This window comes from Hirsutella rhossiliensis (genome assembly GCF_020360975.1).
Source record: "Hirsutella rhossiliensis strain HR02 chromosome Unknown scaffold00001, whole genome shotgun sequence".
Lineage (NCBI taxonomy): Eukaryota > Fungi > Ascomycota > Sordariomycetes > Hypocreales > Ophiocordycipitaceae > Hirsutella > Hirsutella rhossiliensis.
Window position 1 is genome coordinate 6006413 of NW_025408667.1, and position 21292 is coordinate 6027704.

The 21292-nt window shown below is 52.3% G+C and overlaps 7 protein-coding genes across 7 annotated transcripts; 3 read left to right on the forward strand and 4 right to left on the reverse strand.

Annotated features, from left to right (window-relative positions):
• Window positions 1–1031: 1031 nt before the first annotated feature.
• HRG_00742 (uncharacterized protein) lies at window positions 1032–1554 on the reverse strand (the record flags this gene model as incomplete). The annotated part of the gene is made up of 2 exons (XM_044859213.1): window positions 1032–1264; window positions 1332–1554. 2 exons carry the CDS (start codon window positions 1552–1554, stop codon window positions 1032–1034), a joined length of 456 nt encoding a protein of 151 aa, XP_044725613.1.
• Window positions 1555–2864: 1310 nt separating this feature from the next.
• Window positions 2865–3810, reverse strand: HRG_00743 (uncharacterized protein; the record flags this gene model as incomplete). The annotated part of the gene is made up of 2 exons (XM_044859214.1): window positions 2865–3286; window positions 3351–3810. 2 exons carry the CDS (start codon window positions 3808–3810, stop codon window positions 2865–2867), a joined length of 882 nt encoding a protein of 293 aa, XP_044725614.1.
• A 2361-nt stretch (window positions 3811–6171) lies between these two features.
• On the forward strand, window positions 6172–7445 carry HRG_00744 (adenylate kinase domain-containing protein; the record flags this gene model as incomplete). The annotated part of the gene is made up of 3 exons (XM_044859215.1): window positions 6172–6739; window positions 6832–7109; window positions 7155–7445. 3 exons carry the CDS (start codon window positions 6172–6174, stop codon window positions 7443–7445), a joined length of 1137 nt encoding a protein of 378 aa, XP_044725615.1.
• A 105-nt stretch (window positions 7446–7550) lies between these two features.
• On the reverse strand, window positions 7551–8068 carry HRG_00745 (uncharacterized protein; the record flags this gene model as incomplete). Its single annotated transcript, XM_044859216.1, has 3 exons — window positions 7551–7555; window positions 7621–7687; window positions 7736–8068. The coding sequence occupies 3 exons, from the start codon at window positions 8066–8068 to the stop codon at window positions 7551–7553; spliced, it is 405 nt and encodes a 134-aa protein (XP_044725616.1).
• A 4071-nt stretch (window positions 8069–12139) lies between these two features.
• On the forward strand, window positions 12140–13156 carry HRG_00746 (uncharacterized protein; the record flags this gene model as incomplete). Its single annotated transcript, XM_044859217.1, has 1 exon — window positions 12140–13156. One exon carries the CDS (start codon window positions 12140–12142, stop codon window positions 13154–13156), a length of 1017 nt encoding a protein of 338 aa, XP_044725617.1.
• Window positions 13157–14173: 1017 nt separating this feature from the next.
• Window positions 14174–15038, reverse strand: HRG_00747 (uncharacterized protein; the record flags this gene model as incomplete). The annotated part of the gene is made up of 2 exons (XM_044859218.1): window positions 14174–14901; window positions 14954–15038. 2 exons carry the CDS (start codon window positions 15036–15038, stop codon window positions 14174–14176), a joined length of 813 nt encoding a protein of 270 aa, XP_044725618.1.
• Window positions 15039–16780: 1742 nt separating this feature from the next.
• HRG_00748 (restless-like transposase) lies at window positions 16781–18059 on the forward strand (the record flags this gene model as incomplete). The annotated part of the gene is made up of 4 exons (XM_044859219.1): window positions 16781–16814; window positions 17230–17542; window positions 17574–17945; window positions 18020–18059. 4 exons carry the CDS (start codon window positions 16781–16783, stop codon window positions 18057–18059), a joined length of 759 nt encoding a protein of 252 aa, XP_044725619.1.
• Window positions 18060–21292: the final 3233 nt, after the last annotated feature.

Sequence of the window (21292 nt, forward strand, 5' to 3'; positions counted from 1 at the left end):
TCATGAGTCGACCCGGCTGAAGGATGCCAAGACGTGGCCAAAGTTGTACTGCAGAGGACTTGCGGGATAGTTTGCTGGAACTCGCATCAGTGGTTACAGAAAAGTTTGACCAGGAAAGCCCGTTCCACACTCGTGTGAAAAGCAGAGGAGCATAGACATCAACCCCTATTCTTCTTCTTCCCTTTCACCATCCTTGATCTTTCAGCTCTCCGAGAGCCGGCAAGCGGCGGACGATCTAACGAAGGCTCTTCTGCCCGCCATGTCGACTGACTCTGCCTCGACGATTCAGGAAGATGCGAGTCTCTTCGGCACTGAGTCGGTTACCTGTGGACAAACTGGTCATCTCCGTGCCCTCGATAGGCTTCTACGTCCTGCCTCACCAACCTGGGAGGTTTGTGACACCGAAACTCAATACAACGGCGCAGGCCGTTGCGACGAACAGGCGCAAGGCGAGATTGCGGAGTCACCTGCAGCAGATGCACATCCGGTGCTCGCACCCAGCGATCTTCATGACTCTTCCTCTTGCAGCGACGGGAAGGAGAATTGTCCTCCTGGACTTTTATTTCAGGTCGCCGTATCCGACACTTACCATCGAGTAGAGGCCAACGGTTCCATCGATAGCGGACAAGACGAACGAATTGAACTGGGGTTCGGCCTTCCCCTTCGCAGGCCTGTTCAAATCACCTTGAAGTTCTCCCAGCGTTCTCCTCCAGGCTCGTCACGATGCACCAGACAGCACGAGCGGAGGAACCGTGATGAAATCCCCGGAAGGAAGGATGCATGGCTTCGATCACCTGAGCAAAGATGTCAAGCTCCTAAACAAAGATACAAGAGGCAGCGTGCTCACAAATTTCGGAGGAGCAAGCGACCGGCCGTGGAAGATTGTTGAATTTGAATATATTTACCAGCCCATAGAATGGTAGCGGTCCCTTGATGCCTCCTCTATGAAACATTGATTCCACAAGCTAGCATCAACATCCTCAGTTGCTTTCATGCAAGACTTGTCGGGGAACTGCCTCATATTGACCGATTCATGCGATGTGTGCCGGTGGTTCAATACGTTTTCGCCTGTAAATGCCCCCTGCGGCCTTTCCAGCACGAGTTCCAATCTGAGAGTCAGTCAACTCGGCCCTGAGCATGCTGCGGCGAGTCGTTCGTGGCGATAGAGTGCCGAGGCTCTCCCACGGTCGCATGTAGCTGGATATGTTAAACATTGGATCGAGGCGTCTCGCTGCTGCGCTTGTCTGAGGTTGGTTGTTGCTCTCTTGCACTCTCTAACATACGCGTAGTTAGTGATTGCCACCGCCTTTTACCAAGATGAGGTTCAGTACGCTGAAACAGCTGCGTATCCACGCTCGGCTTGCCACTGTCATCAGAACTGTAGTTGTCGGCAGTAAACTCGTCGTCCCCCCCAGTTTCAGATCCGATTATTGCTTCATTCGTGCAGGTGACCAGGGCGCATCTGGACGCCTGACACTCTATAATGTGGAGGTCAGGGCTAGAGGAGCCGATGGTCTTGAGCGAGCACTTCTCCGAGGTGCTTATTTGAAACATGGCTTTCAGGCGACGAGTAGAAACCCTGCGTAAGGAGATAGAATAACTAGCAGATAAACCCGTCGCAGCAACGTCTCGGGGAATGGTCAGTAAATCCTGCCGGCCCCGGCCGTCTTGTTGCCCCGTCCATTCTTTCTGACATATGCGAACAAGAAACTCATATCCTTTTGCGCTTAAGTACATGGAACTCGGAACATGTTCCATGGACCATCGTAATGCCATTGCTTTTGCAGGACTTATCCGTACAGCTTCGGGTTCTTTTGTTGCTGCTGATGAAATAACTTGGAGCTCGGCTACAGTTTTCAGCTTCTCTCTATTCGATCAGTTGGTGGGCTGTGCAGTCGATATCCCGGTAATTCCTCAGGGACAATATGCGCGAAGGGGAGAACAAATCCTAGTCTTATCAATCGATCTACTCGTGCCCGCCCCCACTTTAAGGGGATTCGCTTTGGCTCACGGGCGGGCACGAGTAGCAGATCGGCGCCAATTTGTCCTTTCCTTCCGCACCTTCCGCATGTTGCCTGTCGTAAAACTTCGCTTCCTTGATCAGGTCGCACAACTCGGCTTACCTTCTAACCACCACCCCGCTTCACTCAACCCTGCACACGAAAACACTAAGCTCTGCAGTACAACTTTGTTCCTTTGTTTGAGTACGGATCGTACATTTTGTACTTGGCAGCTGCCATCCCTGTACGGTACAGCATCGGGCGACTCGAAACACTTTGTCACTTGTTCGAACCCCGTTCACAAGGTTGTAATCTTCGGGCATGAAAAAGATTAGGGTAAAATCAACCCATTCTGACGAGACACTTGTCGAAAAGTGTGCAAAACGGGTATGGCGACTCTCCCGAACAGTCAACCCCAGCTAACGCTTGCTTAGTCCAAACCAAATTGCTCAAAAATCGTATGGACGGTATGCCACGATCTCGAGGTGGTAGAGCCTGAAGACGACGTGGTGGCGATAGTAGTTCACATGCCAAATTCGTCTGGGCATTTGCGAATCTACGACACTCAAAACGATGACTACAAGGGCGGTGTTGGGGATGAATTCAAAAATGACAAGGTAATTGTTCTTTGGGAGGAAAGATCCAAGTTTGTTTGCTATGGAGCATGTTAAGTCGGGGTTATAAAGGTTGAGATATCTCCATGATTTCCTCCCGCGTAGTCAAATAACGCATTGCGAACCTGTTTGTGCAATGGAACGTGACTAACGGTCTGAGATCGGAACGGTTGGGCATCATCAACCGGACGCCATGGTCTTTAGAGTTAACTAGAATGCGAATGGCATCGAGAACAACCCTATTAGCTTTTTAACCGGCCATATACAAAGGGTCCGTATGATACTCGCCTAATGGCACTGCGCGCAAGGCACCGGCAAGGATGCGCTCCATGACAGGTGTCGGCACAGCCATGTAGTTCCCCGTGCACTCATCGAGTATTCGAGGCTCCTCCATGCCTCGTGCGAGTTCCGCCAGAGACTCAAGGCCGATTCTTTCGCAAACCAAGTCAAACCTGGCCCAGAGAATAAGCAGTCGCTCGACATGTAGAAGGACCGAGCCGATTACTGACGGGGCCTTCGTCGCTTGGGCGATCAAGAAGACGGGGCAAAAGACAGGACCGTCCAGCTTGGCTGCGGAGAGATGGCACTCGTCGAAGAATTGCAGAGCTCTTTGCGCAATGCTGCTTGACTTGGCATGGTGCTCGGCCGGCTTGGACAGCAACGTCTGGACAGCTGTATCCATCATTAGCTCAACCCATCATGATGCCGCGAGGAGACTCGAGTACACCCCTACCACTCCAGCCCTGATAGAGACAAAAGCCTCGGATCCCATAGAGGCAGCGGGCACAATCCGTCGTCGAGTTGGCCACACGAGCTGCTCTCGCCGGGCGGGAACCACTTCCCTCGCCCCATCGCCGCTGCGGCTCGACAAAAGGGATGAAGGATATCACGAAGAACCAGTTATACCACAGTAGTCTGGCCGTCGTCGTCTCGTTGGGAATGCTCGAATTCCTAGAGCGACGGCGAAGCTGCCGTCGGAGTTGCTCTTCCAGCTCTAGCAAGGGATGCCAGAGCTTGTCGGCAAGTGACGGTAACTCGATGGCGACATCGCAATGCGTAGAGAGAAAAGCAATGACTAGGTCGCTGGGGAAAATGTCGTCGAGGCATAATTCATCTTCTCCGTAAGCCAGTCGTAACCGCCCTTGCTTCGCGTGCTCGGTCAGATGGTTGGCAGCATCAACCCACTTGTCTTCCATGTCGCGACAAAGAATCGAATAGCCTCAAGAGATGTTCAACGTATCGTGTGAGGAAGCTCAGGTCCAGGTTTCTGCAAGGGCACGCAAAAGTAGAGGCAGAGGTGGCTGGCTGGACGGCAGCCAGAGTCACCCTGCCCCTTCTCTCGGCTCCCCTGCTTCGAAAGAATCGGTGGAGCAGGTTAAAGGGGCGTCTGGCAGGTGGCACAGGAGCGACTACGAACACACCATAACTCATGGCCGCACCATCTGCTGGAGACGGGACTGGCTGGTAAAGGCTTCAACCCCCGGTGATCGGACTCCCCGGGTATGGTTTCTGGCCACACTAATGCAGTAATCATCACAATATGCTACACAAACTTCGTACTCGACCCCATGCTCGATGCAAAGCAGGCACTATAGTGTCTGCCAAGCAAGGTGATGCGAAGAAGCGAGCAGGAACTGGGATAAGAGCGCCCTTGGTTGGGGGTGCCTCGCACCCTAATAAGACATGTATTGATGTACAAGGACTGGAATAGACGATTGCAGATCGCGACGTGAAAACCTGTATAAAGCCAACCAACCTTCCGTCTTGCCCGTCCCATTCTAAGCCGCAAGTATCCCAGCACTGCCTCGCTTTGCCTGTTACCTCGATCCTCCGCAGCCCCGACCACAATGTGCAACTACATCTATGTGCGTCAAGAACCGACGTTATTCATGGCAATTGATGTCGTCTCGTGCAGCAATGGCCTGATTTTCCTCCTGCAGAAAGAGCTCAGCTGCCAGCATCACTACTTCCTTGTTGATTCCTGGTGCTCCGAGTACCCCAGAACAGAGCGCAGATGCCCTCCCACAATCGTCAGTAGGCAATACTGGTAGGTGATTAGCCCCTTGCATGGTGACGAGGAAGTGCGTTTACTAAAAGAAAACAGGGGTAACGATATCTGCTGTATGCTTCTGAGATCCCCTGTCCTTTCACACAGTTCTGTGCTAAGTGTACTCCCAGCCGCCTGTCGACGACAGGAACAGACAAGACGTCATCCGTGGGCCAAGTGGATTCGACCGCGGCGGCCAATGGTGAAAGATCCCGTATAATGCTTCCTCGAAGTAGCTCATCGTGAGAATGGGGGACGTTTCGTCGTTCTTGCTCGGGGACAAAATGATGCCCCACTTCATTTGTTAGGTTATAAACTACATGCAATATTCGAGCCATATCCTAATGCCCCAACTCTTCCGCTTCCTTGCCCAGGCCAGTTTCGCGACCTTGCTCGGTCCGCTGATAACAACTGTCCAGGTCTGCAATGCATTGTGACCAAGTAGAACTCAATACCTCTTGCTGAAGGTGGACGACAAGCGAGCGAGCATAGAAGTAGAATCTTGACAGGTGCTCCGACGATTCCGGCAGTTTTTGTTGGAGAAGACGCAACGGCCGCTGTATGCCGAGTCGTCTCGTGCGATCTGCCATCTCAGGCAAACCACGTCGAACCACATCGGTCGCCGCCGGATGGCTCGCCGCCAAAAGATAGTCGAAGTATGCATCCAAGAGTGGAACAAAGGTGGAAAAGAGCTCAAGATAGTAGTCGCGAGAGTGCTCACTTCCCTTCCTCGACACAAAGGCGTCACACGCCCTTTCAAGCGCCCGCAACCCTTGAGTTATTGCCTGTATCTCTGATTCTAGTGTGCAGCTGCTGAGCACTTGAACAAGAGGCTGGCGGATCATTGATGTCTCTGCAGCGTCATCGTTTCCTAGGTCGCTCTGTCTTGGTTGGTTTTCGTCGGTCGGGGCCTTATGCTGGGTGAGGATTGAACGACTGGGTCTGTGTCCATACATGTCGTGGGAAAAGGACGTGGAGTGTAGGAGTGCCGAGTCGATCGGTTGGCCAAGGTCCTCCTTATTTGGGTGGTCTGATGGGCTTTTTTACTCTACCGGATTTTGTAAGTACATGTAGCGCAACCAATTTAGCCATAATGGTTCGCATTTGCCTTGCCTTAGAACCCTGGAGTGATCGATTCCTACAGGATATTGAGGTGTCACAACTCACAATCGCAGTGCTTTTGCAGTCCGCCACCGCTCGCTCGAGGACGGGGCGGCGTAACGTCATGGGCGCTGCCTGCGCGTGGGAGTGAACGTAATCGGCCTGGATGTAAGCCCATCCGGCATGTGTGTGAAGCATCGATGATTGATTGGTGAGACGAGGTCTGGTGGTTGTAGGTAGGAGTGAGCCTACTCGCAAAGGCGTGAGCCTATTCGGCGGCAAGTAATTAGCAGGCTCTGGCCGGAGGGGTAATGATGGGTAATGAATGTCACGCACATTCCTTCCGTGTCCTGCCTTCCTTGGCTCGTGATCTAGATTTTAGACGTTGCAACCAACCCCGACCGTCATCATGGTCGACATCAACATCCGAGAGGTCTTGTCTCATCTGTCTGACGAGCCACGGCGTGGGTGGCTGGCCCGAGGCATCCCGCGTGCCGACTGCGAGAGCGTCGCCGAGCACTCTCATGCCGTGTCGCTCATCTGCACCGCTTACGCCCCCGAGCAGCTCAAAGCCAAAGCCACGGAGCTGGCGGCGGCCCACGATGTGGCCGAAGCCGTAACCGGGGACATCATTCCCGCGGACCAGGTGGGCAAGGAAGCGAAGCTGTCGCGAGAGAGGCTGGCTTATTTGTTCCTCGAGTCCATGGACCCAGTCGCCGGCTCGAGGCTCACGGAGCTGTGGCGGGAGTATCAAGAGAATCGAACCGAGGCCGCCCAGCTCGTCCATGACGCCGACAAGCTTCAGCGGCTAGACCGGGCATTCGCATACGCTCGCCGTTTCCCGAAGCTAGACCTATCCGACTTTAAACACGACGCGACGCAGATTGTGGGTGACAGCATGCGTCAGGAAGCTCGACAAGTGCTCGAGAAATGGACGTCTTGGGAGCAGCGACGGCAGACTTTCATCTTCGTTATAGGTAGGCAGGCGACTCCGTCTTCCTTGGCAAGACACAGCCAACTCCTTCCCCCTTAGCAAGACACCTCGGTAAGCGCTGCTGACTCGAAACAGGCGGCCCGGGTGTCGGAAAGGGCACGCAGTGCAGCAAGGCGGCAGCTACCTTGAGAGCCGCCCACGTGTCTGCGGGCGAATTGCTACGGTGCGAACAAGCACGACCGGGATCCCGATTCAGAGACTTCATTACGCAGAGCTTTGAAATGTCTATACCGGTGCCTCCGACATTAATCATCGACCTAGTGCGGGAGGCCATCCAGCATGATCCGTGTGAGACCATTTTCCTCGACGGCTTTCCATTGACCGTAGAGCAGCTTCGGTACTTTGAGAACGAGGTATGATCCATCTAAAGTGTTACGGGCGCTCTCTAACGGTGACAGCTGTCCATCAAGTACGGGACCGTCTTGTTGGATGCGGGCAGCGAGACGTTGCGGAGGCGCTTGCAAGGGCGAGCCGAGTCCTCGGGCCGCGCCGATGACGAACCGGACAGAATCGACAAAAGGATCGAGGCATTTCATGCAAGGCCTAGCCCGGTGATGGACCTCTTGCGCAGCCGGGAACAGCCATTCTTTGCAGTCGATGGCGAAGCCGAGGTGGAAGATGTGCAAGCAAAGTTTGTCGAGTATGCTCAAGCTATCCTACGGCTATATTCGTCGCCACACCTTACTTAGCTAGTGTTCCACTGTATCGTAGCGAACTCTCTCTTCCTAAATGCAAGCCTCACAAAACAGCCGTCCAGACTGAGCTTGTTCGTCTCGTCGTACTGGGTTGCAACATTAACCTGCTGCGCAAAGGGCTGAAGCTCGCGTGGTACATCCATTGCAACCTGTAGTGTTGCAATCACACAGTTGGCGCAGAAGATGTTGCGTTCAATGAGCGTTGTTGGAGAGTCTGGATGTCGCCACTGGTATGCCTAAAGCTGTCAGCTGAGCCGCTTAGACGCCGGGCGGATACGCCTTACCTTTTCCTTATGCCGAATCCAGTACATCAGCCTCCAGGTATCTCGTTCTATTATCCGCAGGAAGATGAGAGCTGCGGCGAACGCCGTCTTCATGTTGCTTTCGCCTGACCGCCGCTGTTCAAAGGTCGTCTGGAGTAGGGTGAGAAAGGCGCCTTCGACCTCGACAATGTGTCGCTCGAGCAAGCTGTCGAGCTGGTTCTGCAGCACCCTTGGAGCCGGCGAGGTGTTGACGTAGGGATCCAACGGAGCTGAAATAACGGGCCCGTCCTTGACTTGCCAACCCTTCATCAGCAACACCGTAGCGGACCAGAGGTCAAGCACCAAGCCCAGCATTTTGTTTTCGCCGCTGACGCTTTGCACGAGGTCATGGAGCCAACTTCCTCTAGACTCGCCTACACAAAATCGTATGCAGGCACGAATATAGGGATCCAGCTCAACAGCGTCAGCGAGACGCACGGGGTCGGTGATGGTATACTGCCATCCCGTGCGAGTTTTCCCCCAAAGTCTAATGTGCTCCTCGTCGGTCGGATAGAAGTACGCGCATGTGGCCGTCAGAACTGGACCTGAATGGAAATGCTCCAGCCTCATGGGAAAACTCTGGTTTGTGCGAGAGGTTTCCCCCCATAATGAGGTCCGATACGCTTCGTTTCTCCCTAACGACAGTCAGCAACGCCATGTCACACGCGATTCGAGTCCATAAACTTACATTTCTTAAATACGGCTTCCTCAGAGAACCGAACGCGATAACATATTGACGGCGGAATACCAATGCAGTTTTGGCATACAGAGCCGCCGTTGTACTCGCACTAGGGACAAGGGGCGGTAAGCAAAGAGCCCGAACCACAAACATGTCCAACGTACTCGCCTTTCGTCGAAGCACTCGACACTTGATGCAAGTGGTGCTTCTACCCCTCGTAGCCATGTCCGTGCAGAAGGCAGGTCTAGTAGCCACTAAGGGCCATTCAGGTTCCCGGGCAGATTCGTAGGGTATGAGGCCTGTACGCTGAGGCAACTCGGGTGCAACTGAACAGTCATCAGAAGCATCCGTCGGAACTACCGACGCACTCGTAAGAGACCACACGGTCGAGTCATTAAAGGACCAGCTCGCCGACGACGGCAGTTCAAGCCCCGCTTCTGCCATTGGCCACAAGGTGGCCGAGTCCAAGTCGAGCAAGGAGCCTTCCGTGCCTAGGTCGGCTGTTTGCTCAAAGAAAGGGAGACTTCCTGAAATGATTGTAACAAGCTCGCAAAAAGCTTCGTCCCCGATGTCGTGGCGCCCACGCCAGGCCCATAAGGCGTTCAAGATGTATTGCGTCGCTGACATTGTTGCTTGCTTACTGGTTGGCGAAATCAGTAATGGAGCTTGTCGAGAGTGGACCATTCACTATGAACAAGTGCCTAGCCAGAGAGTAGAGGAAAAGCGTTCGCGCCACTGATTTAGGTGCTGGAGTAGGTACCTAAAAGCCTGTCAGGAGAGCGGGCGATACTTAGCCCTCGAGTGCCTAGCATCTGCCTCCTGCGTGCTCCGTACTGCTGAAGACGACAGCGGGGAAACGCACCAGGATCACAGTTACCTGTAGGCCAGAACCTTTTAGGAGCCGACTTAGTGCTAAGCCTACGGGTAAGCCGTCATCTTGATGCAACGGCATGGCGGGAACTCTGCCGTGGCGGGGAGGTGAACCTAATCGGCGAAGGGGTGAAGCTATTCGGGAGCCGCCCTGCTAGTCTACTTTACCTTAAAATACTGGCTTTGCTTCCAGGATGACATGGATCAGGACGAGAAAACAGTAGTGTGTCATGAATTTAGGGGCTGCAGTCTAGCGTTACCCCCTCCCGGCGAAGCTACTGTAGACGAGCCTGCACGTCGAACTAGGGACCAGGACCACTGCGCATATTTAGTCAAGTGAGGCGACGGCGCTTGTCTATTAGTGACGAGGTTTGATTGCGCTCTGTCTGCGGTTACCGGGTGAGGCAATTGAGTTGCAAGGGGCCGAAAATGGATGTCACTGTCGTGAGCTCGTATTTGTTCAAGCCTCGATATGTTTGGCTCCAACGACTGGTATCCCTGCAACGCTGCAAGAGCTTCGACGTGCCGCTCAACGTCAACCAGCAAGCGTGCCTGAAACAGTTTCATTTCGCCAAATTGTGCGTTCGAGCGTTTGTCGCTGGGTGTGAACCTAGATAGAAAAAGGCCTATCTCATGTAGTTGTTCAGTTGGAGCTGTATTCTCTGCTATTCTCGCGAGTGTCATCCTGCGTAGTTGAATTTTTGCCCAAGTTTGATCCAGAGGACCCAGCAACTCGGCATGAAGAATGACGCTTTTCTTCCAGCCAATGTCGAGGAAATATGAGGCCGAAAGGCAGACGTTTGCGGCTTCTGTTATCTGCTTGTAGTGCTTAAGCCCCGGACGGACATCTTCCAGATATTGTAGTACGTGTTCAAGTTGTGGTAGAATGGCACTCGCAATAGTAGCGTACCTAGATATCTAGTTCAGCAAGTCATACCTAGGAAACAAACACCTGTGGGTACTTACTGGGCCAGTTCAAGGTGTCGGTGCTCTGGGAAAGCATGCAGAACTGCTCTGACTGCTCGCGGACGCCAGACGGCCGAGTCTTGTATTGTCTTCTTAATTTGTCGTATGGCACACTTCAATACGAAACCATTTGAGCTCGACTCAGAAAGAAGACCTCTCTCCTTCACGTCTTTGACTGCTTGGTGGCACCGGGACTCCTGTGCGACAGCTGGAATGTCGTCGTATATCTTGTGTCGTATTTCGCCGTCGTTGCCCCATGTCAGCTTGGGCTTCCTCAACCGAACCAAGAGGTCCATTGTGACATTGCCACCAAGGAAAGCAACCAGCTTAATGAAATCAAGCGAGTCGCTATCCAGGTGGTCCAATGTTTGAGCAACTGTTTTTCGCTTCTCCTTTCGCTTCGCCCTCCCCCAACATGTGTGTGGCTTTTCATCCACTTTCTGCCACAGGTGTTACATGTTTTGCAACTTCGGATCGAGTACACATTCACGTACGGCGCTCGGTCTCGTCGGGTATGGCTCATTTCGGGCATGCGATTTGTGTTGATCGTTAGGTGCAGTTGCGGTGTTCCTGTGAGTGCTTAAAAGTCCATAGCCCTAACCCCTCATTGCCAACGCACGGCTCGTTTCAAACGGCTAAGACATCAAGTAGGTGTCTGGCGGCGAATTCGATTCCGTCCACCTCCCGATATCGAACCAGCTCCCTCTTCCTCCCCGAGCAGAGATTAGCGCTCTAGCTTCATCAGGCAAGTTGTTTTCCGCCATGCATGACGCAGCCGCCTTGCCCGCCATGGCTCAGCCCACTTCTAGATCCTATCAAATCGTCGCGGCGAAGCTGCCACGCATGAATGCAGGGCAATTAGCCAACATGCACCTTGCAGGAACATGAGCATCAAACCAATACAAGCCCCTTCTTGTTGCCAACCGTGATACCAATGGAAATATCCACATTCTGCCCATCGCAGAATAAACACTACTAGGCATTCTGTAGTTATCTAACATGATCCATAAACCCGTAACTTATCCAATATTAGCCACCACTGAACGATGTCCATCCCGCTAGCATGGTTTAAACATTAGTCACTAATCACAGCAGGTCTCAGCCCATGCTTAGTGCAATAATACCTGTCAATTGTCTGTCCGAATTATCTATCCGAAGCCATCCCGTCATCTGCGGGCACCACCAACCTACACCTCCGTCTCGATGGCCGCATATGACGGCCTTGCAGTGCGTTTGACCTACTGGCTAAACAACTTGCCATGCAGCAGCAGCAGGCCGTATAGTGATGTGCAGCTGTGCCTCCCCTGAAACGAGCGACCCAACAGACGTCTGCCTGTGGGGAGCCACTCGGTCGAGACTACAGTACGTGCATTCAAGCGTGAACAAGTATAGTCACAGCGTGAATGGGTCAACATTCGTCGGTGGCTCCGAGGCGACGCAGAAGAACAGCCGATCTATTTTGGGGTTTGTGAGATAAGTGCTGGCGCCTCTTCAATGCAACGAGGGCAAATCCATACGGAAATGTGCCTTGTCGTTGTAACCGTGCTTATCCGATTTGGCAGCAAGGGTGTGTTGTCTTCATGAGCTGTGCGCACACATGCATGCAAGAGGGTGAGCAAGTCATATTTCCAATATATCGGCATACAACGGCTCTCAGGTCCCACAGAGACTTTAACCAAGTCAGATGGAGACGTAACAGCATCGAGCCTTTAGCACCACGCCTGAAACTTGGACGTGCACCAGTATATATTGGTTAAGATGAAGCCGGGGAAAGCTTCTGTATGGATTCTCTTGTCTTCATTCAAACTGTCGTAACTACCCAGCGAGAACAAGATTTCTCTTCGAGAAGAACCAATTCCTGCGCCTTCATTATGAATCATTTCGCCATTAATGGTCTACTTGGTGGGCTCCGGGCCGACGCGCAAGCAGGCGATGAGCATGCTGCTGGTAAACTTTGGGTTCATTTTTTGTCCAAGCACATTTTCACGGACGCGGCTCGATGGGTCGTTTCTCAAGAACAGCCACCAAGATCTCACCACAGCCAGAGACGCATGGACATTCTGGTCGAAGAGTTTCTGAAATCAGACGGAAGGAGAGGAACACTTCGAGTCGTGCTGATTGGAGAGGGCAAGAAGGCACGGGCAAGTGGAACCGACGTGACAGAAGTCGAAGTGCAGGCCTACGAGGGGTGCACCGCGCATATGTTGCACGCGCAGAGAGATTGGGTATGGGCCTTGACCTATTGCGGCAGCGAGGGCCGACTCTGGGCATGCAACAAGAACGCAGGCTTTCTCGAGCCAGTTTATCCTAGAGATTACAACTTCGGCGACAGAAAGCTGTATATCGATATTGCAAATGGCTTCATGGAGCAGCTAATCTGGATTCGAGAAAATTCGGTCCCGACGGAAGACATGTTCGAAGATGTCAACCGAAGCCTCGCTGCGGGAACAACGGTCTTACCGACGGCGGTCTTGGGTAGCTCTCATGGACATCCGGGCTATGCTGCTGTCTCGACTCTCGCATCGACGACATTTGAAAATTACGGTAGAGGCGCTCAAGCAAGTGCTGCTGGGCCATCTTTTGCGGCTGCAGCCCGCGGGTCAGACGTCATAGATCCGAATCAACACGTCTTCCTTGAGCTCGCACAATACATAGAAGGGGGCACAAAGGTCAAGGGCACTCGTCCAGACGGTACTGCCATGCGTACGCCCACCGAATGCTGGGCTCCAGGCCAGGTCAGGGATCCACAAGGTAATATTCATGCTTGCGTCGCCGCGACGCTCCCCAATTCAGGCAATCAGTATTGGGCGTGGATGATTGAGCCCGAGGCCGAGGATGCGGCAGAGGACAACAGGAAGAACAAGGGCAAGGCAAAGCGACACAAATGAGATGATTGCCATCAGCCATCATTGCTAGTGTTCAGAATTAGTTCTTCACAGTTAAACCAGCACTTCAGAAAACCCGTCATGGCGCAACACGTCCACCCCTCTTCGTGGTGTTGATGAGCTCCCACGCTCGAGGTCTCGACTTTGATTGCTCTTAGATCTCTGCCTCCTGAGCCATGGATAGTTGGAGCGTAACACAGGTGAGTAGGCATCTCAATGTCGCGGCATTCGTCGCTGCCAAGTCTGCATTGCCCAAGGGCCCGCATGGAGCCATCATCATACCGCACGAGTATACCTCTGCATAGCTTGGTTTTAGCATCATGGAAGGTTGTGATTCCAAGGACGTGGTTAAGAGTGAGCGATGAAAAGTACGGCTCGCTCAATGACGGCACTTGATCGATAGATGGTGGAAGAGGCTGTGGAATCGTGGGGATATTGGAATAGACCCAGACTAATGTGATGGGCCCATGTTCGGGCATTCGATATGCTAGGCTGACTGGGTGCGGGGTCATTTCAGTCCTTGTAAAGTCTCGTTGGGAGGGAGATCCAATAAACACGGCTCCCGTTGCCTCAGTGCACAGCTGCTTTCTGTCAGAAGGACAGAATCCAATAATATCTTGATTCTTACCAGAAAGCTCGTCCGCGGAAAGGAGATGGTACCACGATTTCTGCAGCCAAAGGCAACAATGCCCTTGTTTATCGGAACATATACCCATGCAACAGATTGCTGCTGCCTGGGCCACAGAGTGTCAAAAGTGCTCTGCGCAAAAGGCTTGTTGCGTGTGTGGCCATGAATAGCCATGGTTGCGCCAGACAAGACGAAGAAGGTAATACCAGTGCATTCATGCAACTGGATAGTGCGCAGACGACATGGGGCAATGGTACAAGTTGGATCGACCAGGCATTTCTGGAAAGACGGTGGAGAGTGTGTATCCCAAATGCGGAAGCCTTTGGAGCCATGGGGAAGGACAAGGCGAGCACGTCGGAGCTGGTGGCATTAGTTTAAATAATCGCAGAGAGTCAATATAAGGCCCATACTTGGAACTCGACGTCGACGCAAGAAAACATCTTGGCCGCCTCGACGATGTAGGCAAAGGAGTGGGAGCGAGAGACACTGCTATTGAGCGCCTTTGCCTGTAATCTTTCGATACGCCGGAGACCGTGCGAGTCAATTGTGAGACGCACAAGGCCCTCATTTGTGCCGCCACGGGGAGCCTCAGCCGTTTTGGGGAGCTCGCCGCGCCGCCAATGCTCAATCCTGTTGAAAGGGACCGTCAGCGGTTCATGGTCGTAAGCCTCTGACAAGGCACAAGCAAGCTCCGAAGCCGACGAATGGCGCCATAGCGGGCTTTGATGGGACTGTCGGTGGATCATGCCGACCAACTCTGGTGGAAGTCGCGGCAGCTGGGGCAGGTTCCAGGCCGCTGCAGCATGGGCCAGGCCCGCTGAGACGTCAACAGCGGGAAGCAGATGGAGAACTGGGGCACGGTGCCAGGGGCTCCTCCATGTTGCTGCTGTCCACAATCTGGCTAGACTGCTCTTGGCATCCAGCGCTCTGCTCTTGGCTCGGAATACCGACAAGCAATCGGTGTGAAGAGTGGCGCTCTCGGGAGCCGCCGCGCACATGCGACAATGGAGGTGGCGACAAAATATCCAAGAGTGGCCATGGGAATTATCGCAGTAGGCCTCCTCTAAAAAGTCACCCGCTCGTCGTGCTGCTTCAAATGTGCCGTCGCATTTCCCAACGACTAGCGACGAGTCAGCGATGGAGTGTTCATTAGAGGGAAATGAAAGTCTTACGTGCAACTATCTTGTCGCCAGCACCGAACCGAAAGCCGCACGCACCACAATAAGACTGGATGCGAACGTGGCGTTCTTCCGACATGTTTGTTATGATGGAGGTAACGCTGGGCGCAGCGAGCTCCGTGGAAAAAAGACATCGCAAGACATGCTTGACTTACTCAGCAAGCTCAGGCCCACGTGGTCGTGTCTAAGGAAAGGCTGTAGTTAACGGGCCCTTGGATTTCGTTATCGGGCGGCTGAGAGGGTCACATGACTACCCGCGCCCCCGCCGCCAATTGTGACAGACAGTGTCCTATGTTAATATTTTAAGCCAGCGGTCAATGTATGTGTTGGAGGACTCCAGTGGGATCTGGAAGGTTCCATGGATATGGCGACTCCGTCGCCTGAGTCTATATAGACTCGGATCATCATCACATCTGTAGCTAGATAGACAAGCATCAATAGATTGCTCACTCATCCTTTCCAATCCGCAGGTGCGGACAACAGGGCCTTATAGCCCAACACCCTGACGCAGACGGTCGCAAGCTTGAAGAGCTTGTCGCCGCGGTTCGAGACCAGATAGGTGTTGGGATTGGTACTGACGGTCGTTGAACGGATGCCCGTTGGGCATCATCCCCAATTCGTCGATCTCAAGTAGGAGATAAGCAATCTTTGCAGCTCGTGTTCAAGCTGGTCCCCAGCGGTCGGCAGAACCTAGGGAGGCGGTGCCGTCTGCTAGGGGCCGGCGTGGGCCGACGTAGGCCGGCGTCATCCAGCGGCAATAGGAGCATCACTGGGCGCGAGGCGCTTCGAACCCCCTCCAGGCTCCGATAGAGGTCCCACTGAAGTATGCTTCAGGCCAATCATGTCCTAGTCTTTATCTGGTGCGGCAGCCATCTCATCGAGGCATCCATCCCATGAAGTAGGAGTGCTTTCTGGCTGCAGGGCAGCCAACAGAAGCACATTTTGACTCTAGCGCGGCAACTTACAGAGCGCTGACATTCGACCGTTGCTGAGTAAGTACGGATATCGGAGACTCAATGCCGCGACAACCCCCTGGCCTCGAGGATTCGAACTTCCCGCTACCTGGGCGCCAGACAAGGCCTCTCAGAAGTCATACATCAGACAAACGGGATCACTGAACTTTCTTTCGACGGGAACGAGACCAGACATTACATACACGACAAATCGTCTCTGCGAAGCCAACGCCGGACCGTCTGACCAGCATAAACAGGTGCTAAAACACCTCTTTAGATACCTCATTGGAACTACGAACTTGTCCCTCTGTCTAGGTGGGAAATTCTCGATTAACAATCTTCCACTTCTCGGATTTGCGGATGCAGCATTTGCAGACCGAATACCAACACGGCATTCTACTGCTGGCTATACTGTTCTTTTAGCCGGCTGTCCGGTTCTCTGGAAATCCAGTAGACAGACAATTGTCGCACTGTCAACAACGGAAGCCGAATTCATGAATCTCACGCCAACTGGACAAGCTCTTTTGTGGATTGATCGCATCATACAGAACCTTGGAATCCGATCCAGCAAGCCAGTCATCATATTCACGGACTCACGCAATGCACAGCTCACGGTACTAAATCCAATGAACTCGGCAAGAACAAGACACATTGACACTCGTTATAAATGGATCATTGATCGCACAACCCGAGGAGACTTTGACATTCAACATGTCTCGACGCACGATATGGTGGCAGACGGACTTACCAAGCCACTCACCCAGGATCGCCATGTTGCTTTTGTTCGTCAACTTGGACTTATTTCTCTTCCGATTGCCTAATCTGCAAGTCACGATGTTTGACCTTTGGATTGTTCAGTCATCTAGCCATGTCTGGCTACGGGGGGGTGTTGGAAGAGACTGGTCGTCTCTAGAAGGTTCTATGATCATGTCGACATTTGTCAGCTATGTCTATATAAGACATAGCCTCCCACTCCTTCTGTAGCTAGAGAGATATCATCATCATTTAAGAGATCATTCATTTAGTCTTTCCTAGTCCATGTGTATGGACGACACTAGTAAAGCTAGCTATTAACTTAGCTAGCTGCAGGGGGCTAGCTCCTGCCGCGTCATAGCTTAGACGGCCACACACGCGTAATGAATTAAAAAAAAAGATCCAGAATAGGATTGGGTACTTCACGCTGGACAATGCAGAAAGCAACGACAGAGCCATAGAGGTAATTGGTGGCGAGCTTGGGTTTGTCGGATCGACGAGCTGTGGACCCTGCTTTGGTCATATTCTTAATCTCTCCGCCAAGGCACTACTATTCGGCCAAAGTCGAGGCCTTCGAGGAGCAGTTGTCAGGCGCAGCGGCCTTTTCCGAGGCGGAGCACACACTTTGGCGACATAAAGGACCTGTCGGAAAGCTGCACAACCTCGTGGTTGACGTCAGAAGGTCGGACCACCTTACATATCTGCTGCGGAGTATACAGCGTGCCGAGTTCGACACGTCTTCGGATTCCAGGGTCAGAGCCAGGAAGCCCCTTGATTTGAGCATGGACAACGACACTCGATGGCTTTTCCAACTGTACATCATCAGACGCGCCATCAAGCCTTCGCCCGTTTCTCGAACAGCTGATCTTAAAGCATCGTCAGCCATGGGAGCAGGATAACAGGTCTAGGAGGACGGGCAGTGTCAGGAAGTCGGCCAAGAAGCCACGGATTTGCCTCGAGGACAACCAACTTACGGCGAATGACTGGGACGTCCTCGAACATCTGGCCAAGCTTCTGGGGTTCTACGAGGATGCTGTCAAGATTCTTGAAGGCGACGGTCAGCAGCGAAAGCGGAAGAGAGGGTGGGTTGGCTCGTATGGGAATGTATGGGAGGTTGTTCAGGGATTCGAGTTCCTTTTGGGGGTCCCCGAGGACTATAAGCAGCTTTCATCAGGGATGCCCGACCCGGAGCACTTCAGGATCAACGTCAAGACGACGATATCCTCGCCTTTCGCGAATGGCGCTGGACTTCGTAACGATTCAGCCGATGTCAGCAGAGTGTGAGAGGTTGTTTGCAGCGGCAGGGCGTATGGTGACACCTCTACGAAGTCGGCTTGATGCTGACATTATTGAGATGTGTCAAGTTCTGCGGTCGTGGTTACGAGCTGGGGTAATCGACGATCTGGATGTATCACTTCTGCCTGTTGAGAAGATGGGTGGCGACGATGAGGCGGAGGATATATCATGGATAAGGAAATGCGAAGAAACAGTAGGGGTGATAGACGAAGGTGAAGATTTTGAAGATTTTGAATGAAGGATGAATCAAATGAATTGAATTTTTTGGATCTTGATTCAAAATCTTCAAGCTCCAATTTTCGCGATTCAAGTTGGGTTTGGGCCAATTCAGGCCATTCATGAATGGTTTGAAGGATCCCTAAACGAAGTGAATTTGGTGTGTACCTGAGCGATTGCAAAGATGCCTCAAAAACGCCAATAAGTAGTATATAGTTTTAAGTTATAGCCTTCTAAGAAGTCGATAATCCCGAATACTACAAAAATTAACTTACATAAATACTGATCCGCCTGTCCTAGGCAAATCGACTGAAAATAAGCACTTTCAAAGCTCTGCCGAATCCTCAAAATACGTCGGTACAACGCGTTCGAATCCGCCACTGTACACGGCTACACTCTTAGAGCCCCAATCCTCCGAAGCCTCCATTGTATCTAGACAGGGGGTTGATATCGCAGACTTATCGGCTTGGGATGCAGGAGGTTTGGGGTAGGGGTTCGGTGGGAGCCTCGGTGGGAGGAAGAGGTTGAGGAGGATTCTCGCCTGAACACAGATTAGCATATACCTACATATATAATGAGGGTATATCCATACATACCATCTTCCAGCTTGCCCGGAATGTGGTCTGGTCTCCAAATAATACTATTGGCAAAGGCAGGATGTCATACTCCATGGCCGCCTTGATCAACGCCTGATCGATCTTATCTTCCTGAGTATAAGCACTCCGTAAAGTGTTAGTACTCGCACCGTATCTGCCTTCAAGGCGTGACGGCGGATACCGAATTCGTCTCTACAACCGCTGAAGAGGCGTTCCACGTCAACTTCAGAGCCAGAGACAGAGAGAAGATCACGCGCCGCCGCAGCCAAAAGTGGCCACTCGACCTTGTGTTCTTTCCACCACTTCAGTAGGAAGTCTGGAGACTTTGCAATAGACTCGTCGAACTCTATTCGAGGAGCTGCAAGCCACCGTTCAAGCTCCGAAATAGGGATCGCCGCGCCCGTCTCCGCCTCCCTCGCCTTCTTCATTTGGATGGCTCTCCATTGCGCAATGGAGACTCCTTGAGGACGCTCAGCTGGTCTGGATTGGCTCATAGTTGAGTTTGTGGCATTCAATGCTGCTAGCTCCGGCCACTCCGTTTTGAAATACTTCTTGACTTTAGCCATAATCTCAGAGTATTGATCCGGTATCATCATTTCCAATTGGTGAGTTTTATAACGCGGATCCAGGATGTGAGCTGCGAATAGCATCATTTGATCGTCAAGCTTCTTCATATAAGTAACGTGTTTTGCTTTGCCCTTCGAGAAGGCGTCTCGAATGGACATATCAAGGTCTGTAAAGTCGCCAACTCCTTCGACTACATCATCAAGGAGAGCTTCCAAATCCCAATAGATATCGAGACTTTGTGAGATCGGCGGCATAACTTCGGAGACTTTCAGAGTGTGGTCTTTAAACGGCTTCAGAACCTTCCGCAGTTGATAGAGAGCGACAATCTCTTCTGATAAGGGCAGGAGGCACTTGACTTGCGGGTGAGTATCAACGAACTCAGTATACTCTGCCTCAAGCTCGAGGAATTGGTCAATCATGTCGTAGGCCGAATTCCAGCGAGTGTCGACATCGTAGGTTGGCTTCCGGTAGTGCGTGCGCGGCATGCTTTTGAAGTCTTGCTCCTAGACCCGGATCTCAACATCCAGAGATTGAGGAGGCGGATTTTGGCAATCCCACTTCGACTAGAGTCTCCCGGAATGGTGTAGTTGTTGCTTTTATTCTCTTCGTCCCACTTGTCAAGCATCTTCTTGGCTTCCTTCGCTGTGCCTGCTTTGAGATCTTGCAAGACGCCCTCACAAATGAGCGAGGTAATATGAGCTAGACAGCGGATCCAACTCTTCCTGCCGTGAAAGCGCATGCGGGGCCTCCTATTGGGCTCACCTTGTCGTCGAATTTGGTCTTGAGAGAATCGTACAAAGACTGACAGAGCGTGCCGTTATTGCCGGCGTTGTCTCCCGTAATGGCGAGAAGCTTAGGCTTGAGCCTGAGCTCCTCAAGCGTCCTCTCAACTATCTCAGCTAATTGTTTGCCAGTGTGAGATCTTTTGAGCTCAATAAACTCAATAACTTCCTCTCTCCTCAAACTCCGGTGTAATCCAGTGCGCAATAATGGCGAAAATGGGCACCCGATTCGGTGCTGTCCAGATATCAAGGGTGAACGAGATGGTGGCACAATTGTACTCAAGCTCAATCTTCAGCTTCTCCTGCGTTCGACAAAGTCTGTATATATATGATTGCGTAACGTTATACGACTCCTGTACACACATGTTGTGTTGTGAGCCAAGAACATCTCTTGAAAAGCAGGAGTCTCGACAACAGAGAAGGGTTGTCGGTGTTTTACAAACCACCGGCGGATAGACTCCTTGCCGTGAGTCTTGCTCTCTGCCTAGGTCGACCGCTCCATGCGTCTGCCTCTGTATAATCTCCTCCACCAATGGCGCGGCCGTATCCATTAATTCGAGCGTGGTGAGATTCCTTCGTAATACCGTGGATTTTTAAATGGTCTCCCATGCCAGAGGTAACCCTCGGCGGTTCGATTCGAGGACCTGGAATCTCTTCCGAAGAGTATTGGGATTTTGAAGGCACTCTATACAAGTCCACCGGAACTCTTGGAAGATCTTCGGCCCATCCTTATCCTCTGAGTAAAAGCTTCTGTCTATAGCTTCCTCTGCATATACCAATAGACGTGGCTGTTCTTGTCTCTCTTCTTGCGAACATGCTTTTGTTTGTTGTCGGCCCACTTCTTGATAAGTCCGGCTTTCTCTGCGAGCGTCATATGACTACTGTTCAATGGCGGCTCTGGTGTATCCGCGTCGGGCATGTCATCATCTGACTCACAGTCAGGATGACCCGGGGGCGCGCAGACAATTGTATCTTCGCCAGTTGGAAGAGGAGAGGAAGGAGCCGGAGTTGCGCTAGAATCAGCGCGCGCGCGGGATTCCGAGGTTGAATTGAGGACGTTCGATGCGGGCATAATTCTGCGTTGGCAATTTACGCCGGGTCCTTGGAGCAAAGAAATTCGCTGCGGCAGATGTTTTTGTTTCAGCAGGGGCCATACTACGTATCATGTTA